This window comes from Empidonax traillii, unplaced genomic scaffold (genome assembly GCF_003031625.1).
Source record: "Empidonax traillii isolate 1590-97213 ecotype Southwest subspecies unplaced genomic scaffold, ASM303162v1 scaffold403:size524366, whole genome shotgun sequence".
Taxonomy (NCBI): Eukaryota; Metazoa; Chordata; class Aves; order Passeriformes; family Tyrannidae; genus Empidonax; species Empidonax traillii.
In genome coordinates this window covers 82,733-101,858 of record NW_020955596.1, presented here as the reverse complement: position 1 = coordinate 101,858, position 19,126 = coordinate 82,733, and the positions used below count along the sequence as shown (strand labels likewise).

The following is a 19,126-nucleotide window of genomic DNA, read 5'->3' as shown; positions in this document are numbered from 1 at the left end:
GAATCACTGAAGGTTACTCTGGTTTCTGATTTCAAATATGGGGTATCTTCAGGTACTTTGGAGAATGACCCCAGTGGTGTTAATCAGATTAAGCAAATACTGTAAATGCTAGCAGTTTATCTGGCTGCTTCCTGGTGCATCAGGAATGTATCGGCACAACCACCTATTTTTTTGGCATTGTATTTGACTTTTTTTCTGTAACATTTTGCATCTTTCATTTTCCATTCTTCACGACAGCTTGCTTTGCAGCCAGTTTGAATTGGTTGTCTAGACACTTCAAGTGATGCATGTGTCTAGAATTTTGCTGTCAAATCCTGTAACTCCGTGGTGAGCAGCATGTGAGTGGGGGACTAAGAAATATCTTCTGCTGGAAGTGTTTGCAGATCAGCAGGAATAATGTTTCTTTGTGGGACATCTGAACTAATTCCAGCTATGTTAGAGTTTTAACTACCTGTAATTACTCAAAGTGCCAGAGAATTTCAGGAGCTTTCATGAGCAGTTTTAACAACAACAACAAAAATCCCAGTTATTTAATTTTTCAAGTTTGTTTCCAGTGTTCTCATCATGTAAGACACTTCTCAGGTCTTTGACCAGAGTTACTTATTTTATGATGTTGCTATGAATTCTTAATCAGCTTCTACTTTTCTCATCCCTGTGATGCCTGAACTGGTTTATTTTTTGTAACAGATATTTTGATTGAGTTTTGGCAGTACAACCACTTCATTAGCCAGGAAGCCTGGAACTTTTTGTGTAATATCGTTCACAAGAACATAATACAAATTAATTGGCTAAAGGCATCGACCTATTCAAGTGTTTGAGTACAGTAATTTTTCATAGAAACTGACATTACTCTGCATGTGCATAAATTTTCCTTCTGCCCCAGTGTTTACTGTTTTGCATCAGTTCTGATCATTATGCCTGATCATTATTTTTAGCTAAGGTAGCTGAAGCTGATACAGCAGTCTCAAAACAAACAAACAGAATTACAGAATGAGTGAAAATAATCTTTCAGACTGAAGATATTTTGTTCGTTGTTGAGATATAGCACCTGTAATAAGTTGTTCCAATTTGATGTAAAAAATCAAAAAATAAGGAGTGGGGAAAAAAATTAATAGAGTAACAACATTTTCTTTGAAATCGTGTGGAGCTATTTTCCAAGAATTTCTGATGCTGCCTCATTAAAGTAGTTGATAAATGCTTTTAACTTATATTCTTTCCAATTTTCGATTGAAGTCTTGCTGCCTTGAAGTTAAGCTTTTTAATGTTGTTATCCCATCAAGGATTTTTTTTCTTGAATAATTGTGAATCACAGTTCACAAGAATGAACAAATTTTGGATAGTATATAGTATCAAGCTTGATTTATTTTTTAATTTGAGAAGGATTAGTTTACATGTTAATTAAGAATTCATCTGCTGTATTAGGATGTGTGAAATGTTGAAGCCATGCAGTTCTATTGCCCAAATTGCAATAGACACTAGTGTCACTACTGTGAAGTAGCGTGATCCTAATCGTAAATTTCAATACGATTTGTAAAGAGGCTAAAATAATTTTCAATAATAAGGTTTTGGGTTTTATGTATTGCTTAAATACCGTTTCTGATAAACATGAAAACAAGCCACCATTTATGTAAGTCCTAAACAACAACCTTTGTTTTAAAACCTCTTTTAGTTGCATGGTAGTAATTAGCAAGCTGTTTCCATATGTGTCCTGAACTAGTTCTATGTGTGGGCACGTACTTCCCAGGGTGGGGACAGACACACAGGAAGGGCAGCCAGCTTTGTGGCATACTTACCCATCCCTCCCTCAGAAGCCCTTCTGGTGGTCCCTCACCTGCAGTAAGACTTTTTCAAGTGAGTATTTAGAGGGAACTGTGATTTTTGTTGTTTTCAGCTCGCTCCTGATCTTTACTACCACTCTCTTCCTCTGTTTTAAGAACGCGGACCAGAGATGATATTTTGTCGAGACGTGAAAGATCAAAAGATGTTAGCCCACCCAGCAGGTGGTCCCCATCCAGAAGAAGGTCTCGATCCCCCATCAGAAGGAGATCTCGCACACCCCTTCGACGTAGCCGATCTCCAAGGAGGCGGAGTAGATCTCCTCGGAGGAGGTAAACACAACCCTGTATTTTCAAGTGTATTTTGTAAAGTATTACTAGAAGAGTAAGGACTGCTATCTTATCTGTAAAGACTGTGGGGGTTTTTTTGTCCATGTTTATATGTGTTAGCATAGTTCAATTCATTTTGTCCTCCATGAATTAAATTGTTTTATTATTTGGAATCATTACGTACCTTTATGTTTTATTGAATAGATTTTCCTTCTTTTCTTCAAAAAAACAAACCGAAACCGTCAAGATCTAAATCCCTCTTACTATCAACAGGGATAGAGGCCGAAGAAGTAGATCCCGCCTTCGAAGGAGGTCCAGGTCACGTGGTGGCCATAGACGTAGGAGCAGAAGCAAAGTTAAAGAAGACAAATTTAAAGGTAGTCTTTCTGAGGGTATGAAAGCAGAACAGGAGTCTTCATCAGATGAAAAGTAAGAATTAATTTTCTAACTTGCACTGATTATTTAGAAGCTATAATTCCACTGATACTGAGAATGAACTAACACTTATCTTCGTGGTGTAGTTTTTGAGTTCTTACCTAAAACCTTAATCATGTTTTAGTACTTGTGGATCTTGTCAAATTACTGTTGGGATGTTCTGAAAAACTTTGGAATGTGCATAAAATATCAAGACCTTGGCTAGTAGGTAGACCTGAGGAGATGATATATCACTAGGTTTGTTAATTCAGCTTGCTCAGTATCTTGTGAAAACTTTTGGTCTAATTACTAAAGCTTACTGCTCAAGGGAAAAACTGTAATAGCTGGAAGGGTTCGTTGCTGTCTGCAAATTGTGTTTATATTTTCTAAATATCTGCTTATTCAATTGTGCAAGACTACATATTCTTAATCAAATTATTAAGGAGGAAGGCTGCTGCAGTGAAAATGAACAAGTTTTTTTGTTTCTTTGTTTTCCTTTAAAAGGCTACTGTTAATTGTTTGCAATTAAAAATGATCTACACAATGTCCCAATGAGATACTAAGAGATATATTTTCTCTGTAAGGAAATATAAATATACACACTCGGATTTAATGCACTGTAGCTTTCTGAGCCACTTGAACAATATTGTTCAATATATTCTGTACTTTCCACACCAAAGAACTGTGTTTGGTAACATTCAGTAGATAATCTTATGTTTATGAGGTTATATAAAAAATAATCATGTTTTCATAGTCTTGAAGACTTTGATTTAGAAGAAGAGGATGAAGAAGCAGAGATAAGACAAAGGAGATTACAGCGGCAAGCAATTGTTCAGGTACATGGTTAGAGACACTAATTTTATGTTTGTAGAGTAAAATGTTGGGCTAAAGGAAGGCTCTTAGCCTATTGCAACCTTACAGTAGTAATTACTGTTGCTATATTTTTCCAGTTACTTAGTTGTAAATGTGAGTCTCTGTTAAACTTTACACTTCTATTGAAACAGCATTGCTTTTAAGATTGAAGTAATTCCTCTGAGAGTCATTTTTTGCTTCGCTTAAACATCTCTGACAGTCTAAGGACGTGTCAAAAATATTCTTCAGTTACTTTCATCTGTAGAGTTTCTTTGTAGCTATATCACTGATACAATAATGTCAGTGTAGCTCTAAGTTATATATCACTTAACTTTAGCTCAGGTTTTTTTCCAGTAGAAGTTGTCCTTGACAATTTCCAAAGTTTTATAAAGTCACTGGCAGGGATTCCTCCCTTATGGCAGATAATGGATCAGTAATCACAGGTGTAATATGTGACTGAGACCCCTGACAGGGAGCTGTGACCAAAGGGAATGAAATTGTAGAACACAAGTCAGGTGTCTCTTTTCAAAGGTGGAATTTGGCACACAACTGGAACACAGCAAGCAAAATGCTGTACCATATTTATTTAATGAGGTACAAAGCCACTGGTTTTAATGTACTGCTTATTTTAAGTAGCACTAAAAATACCGCTTATGATCTGAGTTTTATGCAAAGCCCACTGTAAAATCCTTCAAAGCTATGACTGAGAAAAACCGTATAAATTCTTAGTAAAGGCCAGTTACACCTGATGTGGTGCATGCAGGAGGCAAATTCCAGAGCTTCATTCCCTAAATGGAAAACCTCTACTTGTATTATTGAATAGTTTGATAACTGAGTGGTATCAGCATTTATTCAGCTTAATTTTTAGCTTTTGGGATAGGAAGTGAGGTTTGTATAATTTCGTAGTAATTAACGCTAAAAAAATTGTAAAGATGTTGTTTGAATTTTTTTATTGCTTCTGAAATTTTTCAGCATGAATGAATGAATTAATAGGATTTCCAATTCAAATAAAAAACATGAATCTAAAAAATTGCTTTTCTGTATCATAACACTAATAAAAATGGGAAAGATTCTAGAATGCCAGACATAAAATAATTAGTTTTTCCTCACACACTGTTTTGTGTGCCTGAATGGCTTAGTAATAGATCTGTTGCTGCTGACAGTTTGTTTAGCATAACCAAGTAGTTAATTTTCAGTAATAATCACATTTTACAGAAATGTGAAGTCCTAAAGACACCCATGAATTTTTCAGTCTTATGGTCTGGGCTGTGGTGCATTGCGAAAAAAAATCAGTCTTCAAAAGTTGTATCCCATTCTGCAAATAATCTTGTCTTTAGGGATGTAGGTGATTATGAAAGCAAAGATTAAGGTTTAGCACAAATCATTGAAAGGGTGGGTATGAAAATGCTTAAATTGCGATCAGCTGTGACGGTGAGATTAAAAATTAAATTTATTTTTAGAAATACAAGGGCCAGACAGAAGACAGTAATATATCTGTACCATCTGAACCAAGCAGTCCTCAAAGTAGTACACGTAGTCGCTCAAATTCGCCTGATGACATCCTAGAAAGAGTAGCTGCTGATGTTAAGGAGTATGAACGGGAAAACGTGGACACATTTGAAGCATCAGTAAAAGCCAAGCACAACCTCATGACAGTTGAACAGAACAACGGTAAGATTCTGAAATCTGTCTAATGCAATTTATGAAAGCTCAGACATTTGCTTAGTTTCCTTATATACTTCCAGACTTGGAAGTAGATTGACATTTTGGATGGAATGTATGAACGTTTTCACAAATATTATGGTACTAAAAATAAAAGATTAAAATAAAGCCTCCTCATTAGGAAGGATAATGTGAGTAGAACTTGTTCTCTGTATTTCTAATAACTCTTAACACAATTTGTACTATACATTTGGAAGAGCAGATAGCAGTGTCTGTCTTTATAGTTAAAAATCACCCTTCCAGATTTTTTTTTTCACTCATGTATGTTGTTTTCTTAGAAGCCTAATGTAGCCTAGTGTTTATTTTGGGTCACCTTGAAATTATGCTCCTTTTCTCCGCTTTTTTGATCAAAACCACTGTGTCAGAAGAATGGAGGTGATTCTGTAGTCATTTAAAATGATTAAGGCCTCAGAGGATCATTTTAGCAGCATAACTAGTTGCTGAAATGGCTATTTCCTTCTCCCTTCACATAATCTATTGTACAGCAATATTGAAATGAAATAAATCTTGATATAAAACTTGCCTTGTGCCAGCAGCAGCAAGGGGAAAATGAAGCATCTCCCAGTGCACATGTAATATTGAAAATCTACTGCTTTTTTTTTTGTCTTTTGAAAGCGGATTACAGTCCATTTTCTATGTACTGTACACACAAGGTGTGTCTAGCTGCTGTGTGGTCATACATGAGCTAGTTTAAACTACTTCAGTTTCTCGTTACAGTTTAATTGCAACAGCACTGTTTGACAAAGGCTGTGGAACCTGCCCAGGCCCCTCTGAGAGAAATAGTTGGACAGTGGCTTGTATTTCATGTCATGTACCACACATATCCTTTGGGGCTAAATACAGTCTGCTAGTGGATGTTTCTCCTCCAGTTAATGAAGCTGTGTCTCTTTGGGAGTGTAGCTGGTCTGTAGTTGGTCCTGGTGTTCCCTTGAGGAATGTGTTTTCAGATTGTTCTCCTACAACAGTTGTGAAAAGACCTGTCCTGTGCACTTTATTTGCATACCACAACTTTAGACTTAGCCTTCTGATGTGTAACAGACAATAAATTTTTCCCTTTTTTTTTTCTAAGCATGTACTGCTCTCTAATGTTGTGTACTAAAGCATATAAAAATATAACCTCTAACTACATAGACAGTTTCCACATAGACACATGGAAAAGGTTTTTAAAAACACATCAGTTACACTCAAGTCTTGGAATTTTGCATATACTGGTGGGATCCTGGGTCAGAGGTGGCTGTAACAGCTGAAAGCAGTGAATTATCTTTCTTTGCAAGAGCCTTTGTTGGTTTTTTTTTCTATCCTGTCTTCTTACGGGGCCAGAGTAATAAGTTGCTAAGAAACTGGGTAATAACTCATTGTAGCCCAGTGTAAGTGTGAGTAACTGGAACTAAAAAGAAAATTTGAGGAAGTTTCTGCAAGGGCCTATAGCTCAGAACAGTGGTGTAACCTGTCTCCCCCCAGGTGTCAGGTGATGAGTCTGTACCTTGAAACAGCAGTATCAGCATGGTGGATGATTTTTTTGATGTTATCAGATTTCAGTCTAGTTGTTTTGTATGGAAGTGGTCAGCTATGTGTATCACAAGACCCAGAAGCCCCTGAGCTTAACCTTTTATTTTTCTCCATTGCTTAGCACCCTGCAGGGAGTGTCTGTGATTTGCTGTGTTCATGAAGGGCTGCTGCCATAAGTTATGTGGGTTATGAAACAGTTTGAAGTTTGCTTGCTTTTGCTACTGTGTGCTTAATTTATATTTCTTTGCTTTTATCTTATCAACCAAGTAAAATGTCTTTGGGATTTAAAGATGATTAAAAGGTGAGAAAGGGATAATCTTGCCCAAATTAAATATGTTTCTCTTTAGCACAATAGTAAACATTGTATTTGACAAAAAGCTACACACCAGGTCCTTTTTGGCCTGGTCAGAGAAAACGCAGCCAGAGCAGTTGCTTTCCAAAGAACCAACATCTGGGCTTTAGAACTTTGTTTTTTACCAAAATACCATGTGACTAGCAGAAAAGCCTGAAGTTGTATATTGAAAACATGTCTTTTTTTTTTTTTTTTGCATATATGCACAGTCATTTTATGCTTGATTTTGTATGTATGTGTAGTCATTATTTGTAGGGATCATGTACATATTTAGCTTTTTTCCTTTCTGCTGTGTGATTTACTTGAAAGCTATCACATGTAGTTTTTCACAGAGGTATAAATTTTTGAATGCTTTAAAGAACTAATCTGAGTTTTATATTCTAGAATGTGAAATATGTGAAATGGTGTAAGCTAGAAACATTAGTAGAGCTACCTGTTTGCCAACATACCAATCTTAGACTATGTTGTAAAAATACAGTGTGCCAAATTATACTGGCAACAAAGTTATCGTTTGACATCTTTTTCATGTTGAGTAATCTAAATGTCATTTTAAGGTTCATCTCAGAAGAAACTGCTAGCTCCTGATATGTTCACTGAATCAGACGATATGTTCGCTGCATACTTTGATGTAGGTAATTCTTGGAGATAAAGTGTATGGCCTTTTTCTACTTGATTTTTGTTAGTCGCTGTCGCTTGAGGGCTGTGGGAATTTTGATTTATAAAAGCATGTGCAGCTAAATGGATTGTATGTTCTGAATCTTTTGATCATTCAAGTCGGTCAAAGTGGTTCCTAATTAGTATTTAATTGAAATAAAACCTGCTGAAATTGGTGTGAGTTTTACCAGAGGAAGCAATCAGGGAATTCATCTGCTGTTTGAATAGGACCTATAATGGCATGGGGTAAAAACATGAACCTATTTATAAGTTAAGCTTTCTATTGATGTTACCATGTTGGACTATTCTGTTTTCAGAGGTTCATGTATGGTTAATTTAAAAATGTATAAGATATTTTAATTGTCTAATGATGCCACGTTGGGGTAATCTGGTGGTTTGTTTGGTGAGGTTTTTTTTGATGGAGAGATACATTTCCTTGTTTTACTTTTGCACTATTCCATCAGCTTTTCTTTACATGTGCTGAAGTGACCTGGAAATGTTGGCAGTCCAGTGACTAGTTTTGAGACTTTTTGTACCATTCTCTATTAATCCTCTTGCATTGTTGCTGCTTGACAACACTAAGAAATAAGTCAAGACAAGAACTTCCTTCTTAACTTAAAAATTTTCCAGTTAATTTTGGTTTATGGCCGATAAAACGAATTATAACAAATGTGTGTGTGAGGGTGTATTTTTAAAAATTCGGAAGTTACAAGTGGAGATTTTATGGCTTGTAAGTAAGCAGTTCCCAACAGAAACTGTTGTTCAATTAAAGATACTCTTTGCTACTCACAGTTTGGAATTTAGGATAAAATATTGCCATGTCTGTTAAGAGATGTCAACAGCAACTGTAGTAATTTATGGTTGTATGTATAATAGTATGAAACAAATGCCATTGAATGAACCAAAATTCAAGGCTTAAAGAGTGATATTTTCCTTGCAAATTGCTAAGTTTTTTTTTATTATAAACATACTGTAAATAAGAAGTCTTACTCAGATGGTCCAAAATGTGCATTCTGATGTGACTTGTATAAATTCCTTGTGGGTAGTAATTGAAACCTAAACCCATTTATGTTTAATAATAATTCTGTTGGTTGATCTCATCCTCTTTCCTTGCATCAGGCTTTAGATACTGGTATGTAAATAGCTTTCTATGCTAAGTTGTTTCTCCTCCTGTAAGATTGATGTGTTTGTACTGTGGAGGGGAACAGTGTTTCAATAGGGGAAAAAGGGCTTTGGTGAGTAAACATCAAGAGAAAATACAGACCACACAAGCAAAGCTGTTACTTTTTATTTCAGAGTGCTCGTCTAAGGGCTGCTGGGTTTGGAAAAGACTTCAAAGAAAACCCCAATCTCAGGGATAACTGGACTGATGCAGAAGGCTATTACCGTAAGTGGTGGTATTTGTTGATCTGCAAGGACAGATAGAATGAGAGTGCTGAATGGAGAAAATCCTCATGGAAAAGTCCTGAAGTGTTATTCTAAAGTAGATATATCACAGAGCACTCTCCAAGTGTGTAATGTAATGGATGAAATGAGCATGCAGAGTTTAACCTGAGTTATGAAAGGACTCCAGATTTACAGAATAGCCGTTTGTTCCCCGTAATTTCCACAAAGCTAGGTGACTGTACACCATAAAATTAAAGAATTTGCCATTTATCCTGGGTTTTTTGTACTTAAAGAGAGTGGTTTATTTTTCATAAAAGTTCCATTATGTATGTCACTCATAACTTGAAATTGCTTGATTTTTATCCTTCAGGTGTTAATATAGGTGAAGTTCTAGATAAACGTTACAATGTCTATGGTTACACTGGGCAGGGAGTCTTCAGCAACGTGGTGCGAGCCAGGGACATGGCAAGAGCAAACCAAGAGGTAGCGGTTAAAATCATCAGGAACAACGAACTTATGTAAGTAACGCCTTTGTTTGATAATAACAAAACATGTGTGACAGTTGGAAGTTTTTTTCATGATGTGATTTGAATCTCCCTTTGTTTTGAGTGAAGTAACAGATTGCAGCTGTGATTCCTGCCTTTTCTGCTAATTCGAGCCAGATAATGGGAAGCGGTTGAGGACTATGTATCCACTCTTCTTTACAGCTATCACAGGAAGAAGGGTACTTGCATCTTCATCAGGCACTTTCTCATTTGCAAAAGTGCAGGGAACAGTGATGGGAAGGAACAAGGTTACAGTTAATTATGAGGCCTGCCCAGACCTAAATTTTTTGAGATGGGAGTCATTGACTGTAAAAATACTTTTGGGGTTTTTTTGATGGACCAAATTGTATGTGGCAGGCTGTGGGTTGGTTCCCAGTAAATCATCTGGAATTTACAAAACTACCTCCATACATTAATTATTTTTGTATCTTTTCCATTTGTTTGCATGTATATAAGAAGCATAAAAAGGGATAGGACTCTCACTGTTGAAATAAAAAAAAAATGAGCTCTTTCAGAATGAGTGAACATTAACAAATATGATCTATTAAACTATGTTATTTAAGGACTTGTCTACAATACTCATTTTCAGTATCTGCTGCAGTATTTCTACGGTCTTTTATTATGTCCTCTTCTGTTAAAGACAGTTTAAGTGAAAATCTTTTCCATGCGTTTTACCTTCAAAGTTTTGAGAGTTGTCTTTCTTTTTGTATAACTGGATTATTTTTAATTATGTGAATAAGTATCTAGAAACCTTTGAAAAACTAAAGAGGAGTGATTAGCTATTTCAGTTTAATATGTTGTATAGCTAATAAGCTTGGGTGTGTAACTGAATCTATAGTCAGTTCAGTTTAAATCTTCATTTAATAATGTGGTTAAGTACTTTTTTAAAAAAATAAACTTCTCAGGTGAGTACTATTTGAAATTTGAGTGTCATGTTACAGGAGGAAATCGAATTTTAGCTTTGCATGCAACTGGGAGTGGGGAGGAAAGAATAAGTAGGTTACAAGGCACAGTGAAGATCAAAGAATTAAACAGACATACTCAGTATGTAGACACTGACACCAAACCCCTGTTGTGATTTTGGTTTTTTTAAGCTGGGGTACATTAAGTAATGACAAGATACTTCTCAATTCTGGATAATTACAACCACACAAGTGAATATCTAGATTTTAAAAAATACTGGAATTTATCTGATTTTGTTTTATAATCACATTCCTCTGTTTTCAGGCAAAAAACTGGCCTAAAAGAACTGGAATTTTTAAAGAAGCTCAATGATGCCGATCCTGATGACAAGTTTCATTGTCTACGGTTGTTTAGGCATTTCTACCACAAACAACATCTCTGTCTGGTATTTGAGCCACTCAGGTAAGATGACAAATGTTTGAGGTTCTCTGTAAAAGGTAAAGTTCTACTGAATGTTCTTTACCTTTCTGGTTTTGGCTATTGTTTTGATAACTTGTTCTGTTGCCAAGATTCAAGAATGTGTGGAACTTTGAAACAACAAAGAAAAGTTTTCTGGAGGCACAAATCCACAGACTACTGAACTATTTCTGATTTCCTTTAAGCATTGATTTGAGCTTTCTGCCTGGAAAATATTTGAAACAAAATAATGTATTAAAGGTGGTTCATCTCACCAGTACTGCTCTTTATGATTTTCTCTGTGTGTGTGTCAGTATTTTTATACTAATAATTCTTTTAAGGGTTTGAATTAAACCCAGAGCAGGTTTAGCAAATGCTGTATATTCTGTAAAGAGTGTGTATATATGTGTATATATATGTTTATATATATGTAAACAGTCTGAGGAACAAAATTGTTACAGTGGTTTCTTTTTGTGTTCTCTTTCTGATTAGATAATTAAGCTCTTTTGACATGTAAATTGTAGACAGTTTTATGTTAGATACAGAAATATTAATTGTCTTAGTCCCCATTCCTGCTTAGAGACATCAGTTGTTCATATGCTAAGTTTTCTGTGTGTCAGATTTAATTTTTGCCATATTTGGGGTCAAGGGAAGCTATATGCTGAAACAATGCAAATTTTTTGAAATTACTATGGTATTTCCATTAATAAGCTGTACAACAAATTATTTTCTGGTGCTGTACTATCTCTTTATAACACACTTGTACATTATTTATGTATAGTTTTGCTTTTGTCTTGGAATTATGGTCTTTTTATCTGCTGTTTAAGTCACAAAAAAACCTCCTCAACTTTTATCTTTTACATGCTTTATTTTTCATTTATTTCTGAAGAAAATGGGTACAAAGGCTTTACAGTTGTTAAGGAAATGCTGTTCATGTGCAAATAAATCCTCTCAAACTGAAATTGAATAAAAATGTGCTCTGAACTAAGGAAGTCCAGTGTAGTAAGTACTTACACAGTATAGGATAGATCTTGCCCAGCCTTTTGGTTTCATTGCTGTAGCTAACAGTAGTATGTGAAGTTGAATGCTGCTTTTCTCAAAAAATATTTAAAGCAAACTGGTTTGTTCAACTTTGTCTTACAGTTTAGGAGGCCACTGCATTTCTCGTTGTTAAGATCCTTTCTATTCTTTCTTTCTCCCTTTCTCTTAACAGTATGAATTTACGAGAGGTGTTGAAGAAGTATGGGAAAGATGTTGGACTCCATATTAAAGCTGTGCGTTCCTACAGCCAGCAGTTGTTCCTGGCTTTAAAACTTCTTAAAAGATGCAATATCCTACATGCAGATATTAAACCAGATAATATTTTGGTAAGTAAGAAATAACAGAAATCAGTTAATAAGGGGAAGTCAGAAATTACTGAAAATATTTCAGGTTTATACTTTGATATAAAATGATATTGGGATATAAGTAGTAAGTAGGAAATATAATAAGAAACATCAAAATAAAATCTTTTTCAAATGAACATGAATCCACTTGTATCTTTTTAGGAAACAGATTTTCTAAAGTAAGACAGCATCTTTTCTTAGGAGAAATATTTGGAATTTTTTCATCAATAGTTGAAAAATATTCTTGCTATGTGTAAAGTGGAAGTAGTTTATTTGAGTCTGGATGGAGATTCGTTTATGTGAGATAACAGGGAAAGGTCCTTAATTCTTTTCTCTTAGGGCATGAGAGCTACATCAGAGAAATCCAAGAGGTTTCCTTTGGTTTTCTTGGAGATCATCCTTGTAACAAACTCAGATTTTTACTTTATTTAGAATGCCCTCTTATTACCATCACAGCAGTAAAATTTACTATGCAAGCATGAAATATGTGAATAATATGCTGTTTTATGAATGGTACTCTGGTTACTGGAGTTTCAAGTCTGAACTGATAAAATTTCAGTATCTGGAATGAAATCCAGGTCCACCAAGGATACTTTGGTAAGGAAAAGGTACATAAAACAGACCTTTTTCTTGTATTTTGTAGGATCTGAAGGTATCAACTGTCACTTTCAGTTTGAGAGTGTGTTACAATTTTATTATAATACAGAGAGGAAGGAACTTCCAATTTAAAGACTGAATGTTTGTCTTATCTCCTACTTAAATATATTGTCACTTCCACAGTGCTGTTGTCAATTCTGTCCAGAAATGGTGCTAATAGATATTTATGTTTAATTTTCAGGTGAATGAGTCTAAAACAATACTAAAGCTTTGTGATTTTGGATCAGCTTCACATGTTGCAGATAATGACATCACACCCTATCTAGTTAGTAGATTTTATCGAGCTCCAGAAATCAGTAAGTACACTTTGGACTCTCTACAAGTATCACATAGCAAGACATACCAGTACTGGCAGATGGGAATTTGACTTGAATTTACCCTCTGGTCTTAGCAAAACACGACTCTGGGAATATGATGGCAGTCAGAAATTCAGACTTTGAAAGCACTTGTGTGACTTTTCATATATGTTGGTGGTCAGGTCAGTGAGGAGGGGGAGAAATCATTCTGATGGGTTATAGTTATGTTTTAATTTGTAGTTATTGTTCTGACTTTTTGGTTTTTTGCTGATTAGTTTGGTGGTAGGTAAGAACCTCCCATTCTAAAATAGGGATACTTTAAAATTTTGCATCCTTCTTTTATTGTAACTCTTTATTCCTAAGAGGAGCAGCACCAGTATGGTTTAGAAATCCTAATTTTTTCATCTATATGCTTTTGTAATATTATATGGCTGCCTTTATGGAATTAACTGGTATTGCTCTGTTTCAGTTATAGGAAAAATGTATGACTATGGTATAGATATGTGGTCTGTAGGCTGCACATTATATGAGCTTTATACAGGAAAAATACTGTTTCCTGGCAAAACCAATAATCATATGTTGAAACTTGCCATGGATCTCAAAGGAAAGATGCCAAACAAGGTAAGAAAAATAAGTACATTATTTTAATTAATATCTGAAACTGCTATAATGAACAGTAGAACATACATTCTTTTTTCTCCTGGAATTCTGTTTCTTATCATGTACATCTTCTCTGAACAGTAAGTAAATATCAGATGTTGCTCTGACTGTGTAATTGATATTGATTTAAAATCTTATGAAGTGAAAGTATACAGCTTCTTTTTCATAGACTAAGTATAAAGTGAAAGCAGAAACCTTCTAAGCACTGACCTGAAAAAAATACGTAAGTCAATGGAAGATGCCGTGTCTTTTCGACTGGTTTTAACTCTATTTTTTTTTATTCAATCTAGACATTTTTTCCTGTCCTTTTGATATATTTTCTGTTAGTATTAAATTATTCATGTTGTGATAAGTTAGTAGCCATGGATGCTAATTGTGAAATATGTAAGACACAGAGAACTTGCCTGAAACTCTTGCCTCTTCCTCATTTTCCAGATGATTCGAAAAGGTGTGTTCAAAGATCAGCATTTTGATCAAAATCTCAACTTTATGTATATAGAAGTAGATAAAGTGACAGAAAGGGTAAGTCCTCAATGTGTTGATTAACTCATTATTTTTTTCCAAGCTTTCCTACTATTACAAATGAGCCTTAGCATCTTAATTAAAAAAAGATTTTATAAACTAATAGTATGTCCTTTTGCAGCAATATGGACAGATTATATAGTTACAAAATGGCAAAAGATACTTTTTCCTACCATGTAGGAACACAACTAGAAGAAATCTGTGTTTAATCTGGTAGATCTACTGGGTACCTCCACATAATCTATTCTTAAATTACTAATAAAGAAAATTGTACCTTTGTTTTATAGAAGATTGTCCAGCCTCAGTGTGATGTGCTTACGTTGTATGAGGTCGCTAATAATTTTGGTATCATTGTGACATACTGTATTTAACAAGAATCACAGAATTAGTGGTCAGATTCGGGAACTTTCCGTGTGGAGCTCTCTGTTCTCAGTTAACTGGGATGTTAGGTTCATGTATGCACCTGCTGTTGGTGTTCTGCCCCCTGACCGTGTTCTTTCCGCTCTTTTCTCTGCCCACGTGATGGTTTATGAGCCGTATAAGGGCGTTGCTGCTCAGAAAGAGACAAGCCTGCAGAAAAGCTTCTGCTGAAGCTCCCTAAAAGGGATGGATATGGGGGTTTGTGCATTACTTCTGTTCTACAAGGTTGCCATTTTTGTGTTTGTAGGAGAAAGTTACTGTTATGAGCACCATTAATCCAACCAAGGACCTATTAGCAGACTTGATTGGGTGCCAGCGACTCCCTGAAGACCAGCGTAAAAAAGTACACCAGCTAAAGGACTTGTTGGACCAGATTCTAATGCTAGACCCAGCTAAACGGATTAGCATCAACCAGGCTCTGCAGCATGCCTTCATCCAGGAAAAAATCTAAACCAGATGAAGAAGTTCAAAGGGTTTGAGTAATTAAGATACAAAGACTGAAGAAATTTCACAGCAGTTATTAATGTATATAAACATAAATATTTCCCCTGCAAAGTTGAGGAAGAAATGATACATTTGAATTAACATCAAGGCCGATATTTCTTTTAGAAATGTTAGAGTAATTCTGTTTTGTGTCTTATGTGAAAATTTTCACTGTAGAACTGTTTTAATTGCCAAGACTGCACAAAAGTACAATGCTAATGTAAATGGTTGCAGTTCGTATATATTATAAAAAGAAAAAAGCGTCTGTTATAAAAAAAAAGAAAAAAAAAAGGAAAAAAAAAGAGAGCAGTAATACTGGGTGGTTGATTTGTTTTAAGCAGACTTGGCTTCATTTTTGTCTTTAAAAAATGGCCAGCATAAATGCTATTTATATTCACATTTTCCTAGGTGTGTGTGTGCAGGCCACAGCAGCATGCCCTTGGTGTAGTCAGTGCCGAAGGGGGTCTGTTCCTTCTTGAGCCTGCCCGCAGGGATGGTCTCCTCTTTTAAAGCAGGTTGTGTACAACTTTCAGTACACTGAAGGTAAGCTAACCCATCAACATCACCGGTGTTTAAGCTGTTATTTTACTGGAACAACTGACAAATGAGAGACAATAGCATTGTGGCAGAATTCCCTGCATGTTTGATAAATGATCTTGTTTTATTTTCTGGCATTGCAACCGTGGCATAGTTACAACTTCTGTTCTGTTCATCACATTTAAAACTTGGAGAGAGCGCACTTGATGGATAGAGCGCCTTCAGTGTACTGTTTCTTATTACTTTAATTTTTTTAATCAACTTGCTATAGACTTTGTATACATTTTGTTAAATACAGTTCACTATGACATAGAACCAATACTTACAGAAGAGTTTTCATTTAGTAATTACATATGTTGGGATCTCATTTGAAAGACCTTATATCTAAAGGATAGATAGACAACATAATGAAATTTTTAACTATTTGTATGTCATTTTGAAAGTGTACTGCTTTATGCTAAAAGTGTTTCATTTGTTCATTGTTTTCATTATTTGTGATCATGTTGTCTTTCAATACAGGCATAAACCTTCCACTCTTGAACAAAGCAGCTGCTTTTTAAAAGCGGTAATTGCTTCTTTACCTTTTATTTCTTTTGTAAATGAAGCTTTTCTTTAAGAAATGTGACTTTAAAGTGTTGTCTCTTGCATAAAACAGTTGACACTTACTTATTGTAAAGTGAAGATTGTTCTGCTGCATGTAAAGTGGACCATGCAGATTTCTGTATGTTTTCAGTATGCATCATTAGATAATAAAGTCTTTTGTGAACAAGGCATTTGTAGCCATTTTTAAAAGAATCTGTCTTCAGTGATGGTAAATCAGGTAATTCGTAAGACCCGCCCCTGCATTTCCTAATAATCATTTAATTAAAGGGATTATTAAATGTTATGATCTTTGGGAGAGCTATAGGCTACTTTAATTGGATATATAATTATCACTGTTTAAACAAAAGCAAAGCAAAAAACCCTACAGATACTGTCTGTCTGCTTTCATTGTAATGAAATTATTCCTGTAGGACATGGGATTAAATTCAGGCTTTAACTAATGTTTGTGCTGTTTTTCTCACTTTTCCTTTTGATGGTGCTGAAAGAGAAAAAAGGAAAGCGAGTCACAGGCCACTCAACGCCTACTCCATGGGTCTGATTTGCTGAGACACCAACTTCACCTTCCTAACAAGGTTATTTCTGACAGCATGTGTAGATAAACATTTAGCAACGAGTTAAAAAAGCTTGAGACAGTTGAGTTGGTTATACAGGGTGAGGAAAACAGAATCAAACTTTTCAGGTCCATACTCCTGTATTAATGTTCTCTTTGATGATGTTAAGAAGTTCGTCTTTTCATTTTTTTATTAATATATTCTGACAAGCTGTGAAAACCCCACTGGTTTCACATACTTTATAGTACTTTGAACTAAGAAGGATTTTTGTATCCATCTAGGTACATAATGGCAACAGTCATGCACTCTTAGTGCACTCAAGAATGGAAAAGTGCCACAAAGCAGGTCATTCTGCTGGTGGGGAATACCCCACCGAGGAGATGTAATGAACTAACCACGAAAACAAGCACGAGATGGGTGGTTTTGTATGCCTATTTGGAACCTTTAACCTGTCTCTTCTCAATTTATTTTGTAGAATTTCTAATCAAAAACAATCTCTCCTTATTTCCACATATTAAGGTATCTTTATCATACAGGAAATGAAAAAAGTTAGCTTTCACATTTAGTGAAACACTAGTTGCTTGGTAGTTAAGTACAGAAAGTATAACTTGCACTTTTACAACATAGGCAGCACTTCTGAGGGCACTTTTGCACAGATTAGTAATAGCTTATTCTTTCTGTTGCTTTGTACTTTATTCTTAAAGTAGGAATATGAAGCAATGAAATGAGTTGGTGATACAGAAACAAAGCAGTAGAAAAGATGCCCCTTAATGCCTACAGAACTGTTATAAGCTATTCTGGAGAAGCATAAAGTTGCTCGTTTCCTTGTTCTTTGTGTTGTAGGTGCAGCTCAAAAGAAGATGATGGCTACCAGAAGACATGAACAAAGGTTTCTGTCCTATAAAAGATATGAAAAATACTCTTCATTTAGTTCTGTCCTAATCTTTTAGTTTCCAGCATTTCAGTTTAGAACTGATTAACACTGCTGCAGTACTGATAATTGCTGAAACATAATTGCTGTATTAAAATTCATTAAATACATTGTTTCATTTCTGGTTGAAGAGATTATTTTATTGTGATTAAATGTAGGTAAATAAACATTACCCTTTAAATGTAGTTTGCTTAAAATGATAGGATGATCAGAACAAAGTCTATGACACTTAGGAAAAAACCCATCCATTATATTTGGATAAAATGTATGTGTTAAGTAAATATTTAAGCAGATTTTGTGATTTTTTTTTCTTTCTTTAACTTCAGTAGGTTCATTATTTATTTTAATTCTGTCAAACTTAGTTGTTGATACAGAGACTAGCTGGCAGAGGTTATTCAAAACAAGTGGATTTCAGTCCTTCATGCGGCTGATACTTCTTGTTGGCAACAAGAGAAAATCTTTAGCTCTGGCTTCAAAAACCTCTGAAAACTTTGTGACACTCTTAAGGAGTGCCTCCAGTTTTGGGCAGTACCTGTCCCAGTAGCCTGAGGTTTCTGAGGAGAGTAGAGTAGCTGCAGGTGCCACTGCAGTCAGCTGAATTCTCCTGGTTGTGGCTGGGTGCAAGCAGAACAGCTGTGCTATTTGAACTATTTCCCAGCTGATCTAAGAGGGAGGATAACTTAACCTTTTCCTCCTGTACATGGAAATGTAATTCGTATCTTCACCAGAGGTCCTATGTACAGACAGTTCGGCTGAATCTACTGTGTTGATTCCTGTTTCTCCCTCATGGTGATGAGGAGCTTCACATTTAACATACTCAGTTTGCCAGGCATTCAGAAAAAATGGGATTCCAGCCCTGTGGAATTAGAATGTGTTTTTATTACCTTGGTGTATAGTACTATAGTTTTAAGAATTAATTACCATTTAAGAGTTTCTAATAGAAGATACTGATTCCTTTAAAACCTTTTTAATAATACTTTATCTCCATACATAGGGTAAGTGGCTTTAAACCTCTGAAGAACCTTTATGTGTATATTGACCCACACACAGAAGGCAGACCAGTCTGTGATACTGCTGGAGATAGAGGGATCTTCTACAGTATGTGTAAAGTTGTAATGCGGGTGGACGATGTTGGGAAGTGGCAATTGCTTGAAATTAATAAACTATGCTTGAAACTTGCTTA

General features: G+C 35.3%; 1 protein-coding gene across 3 annotated transcripts in view; it reads left to right on the top strand.

Annotated features, from left to right (window-relative positions):
- Window positions 1-19,126, top strand: part of PRPF4B (pre-mRNA processing factor 4B) — a 24,465-nt gene extending 5,339 nt beyond the window's left edge. Inside the window, exons 3-19 of one of the 3 annotated variants that reach the window (XR_003572364.1) lie at window positions 1,935-2,108; window positions 2,379-2,534; window positions 3,274-3,355; window positions 4,832-5,042; window positions 7,509-7,582; window positions 8,905-8,995; window positions 9,365-9,512; window positions 10,767-10,904; window positions 12,112-12,265; window positions 13,122-13,236; window positions 13,706-13,857; window positions 14,332-14,418; window positions 15,086-15,864; window positions 16,378-16,423; window positions 16,947-17,033; window positions 17,856-17,901; window positions 18,938-19,126. Coding sequence is in view for 1 of the 3 variants with exons in the window: in XM_027893698.1 (XP_027749499.1) it covers window positions 1,935-2,108; window positions 2,379-2,534; window positions 3,274-3,355; window positions 4,832-5,042; window positions 7,509-7,582; window positions 8,905-8,995; window positions 9,365-9,512; window positions 10,767-10,904; window positions 12,112-12,265; window positions 13,122-13,236; window positions 13,706-13,857; window positions 14,332-14,418; window positions 15,086-15,289 (1,786 nt within the window). In the remaining 2 variants the exon portion in view is untranslated. Of the gene's footprint in view, window positions 1-1,934; window positions 2,109-2,378; window positions 2,535-3,273; window positions 3,356-4,831; window positions 5,043-7,508; window positions 7,583-8,904; window positions 8,996-9,364; window positions 9,513-10,766; window positions 10,905-12,111; window positions 12,266-13,121; window positions 13,237-13,705; window positions 13,858-14,331; window positions 14,419-15,085; window positions 16,630-16,946; window positions 17,034-17,855; window positions 17,902-18,937 lie in introns of those variants that run through there. The other 2 variants (XR_003572363.1, XM_027893698.1) reach the window with 2 other exon arrangements.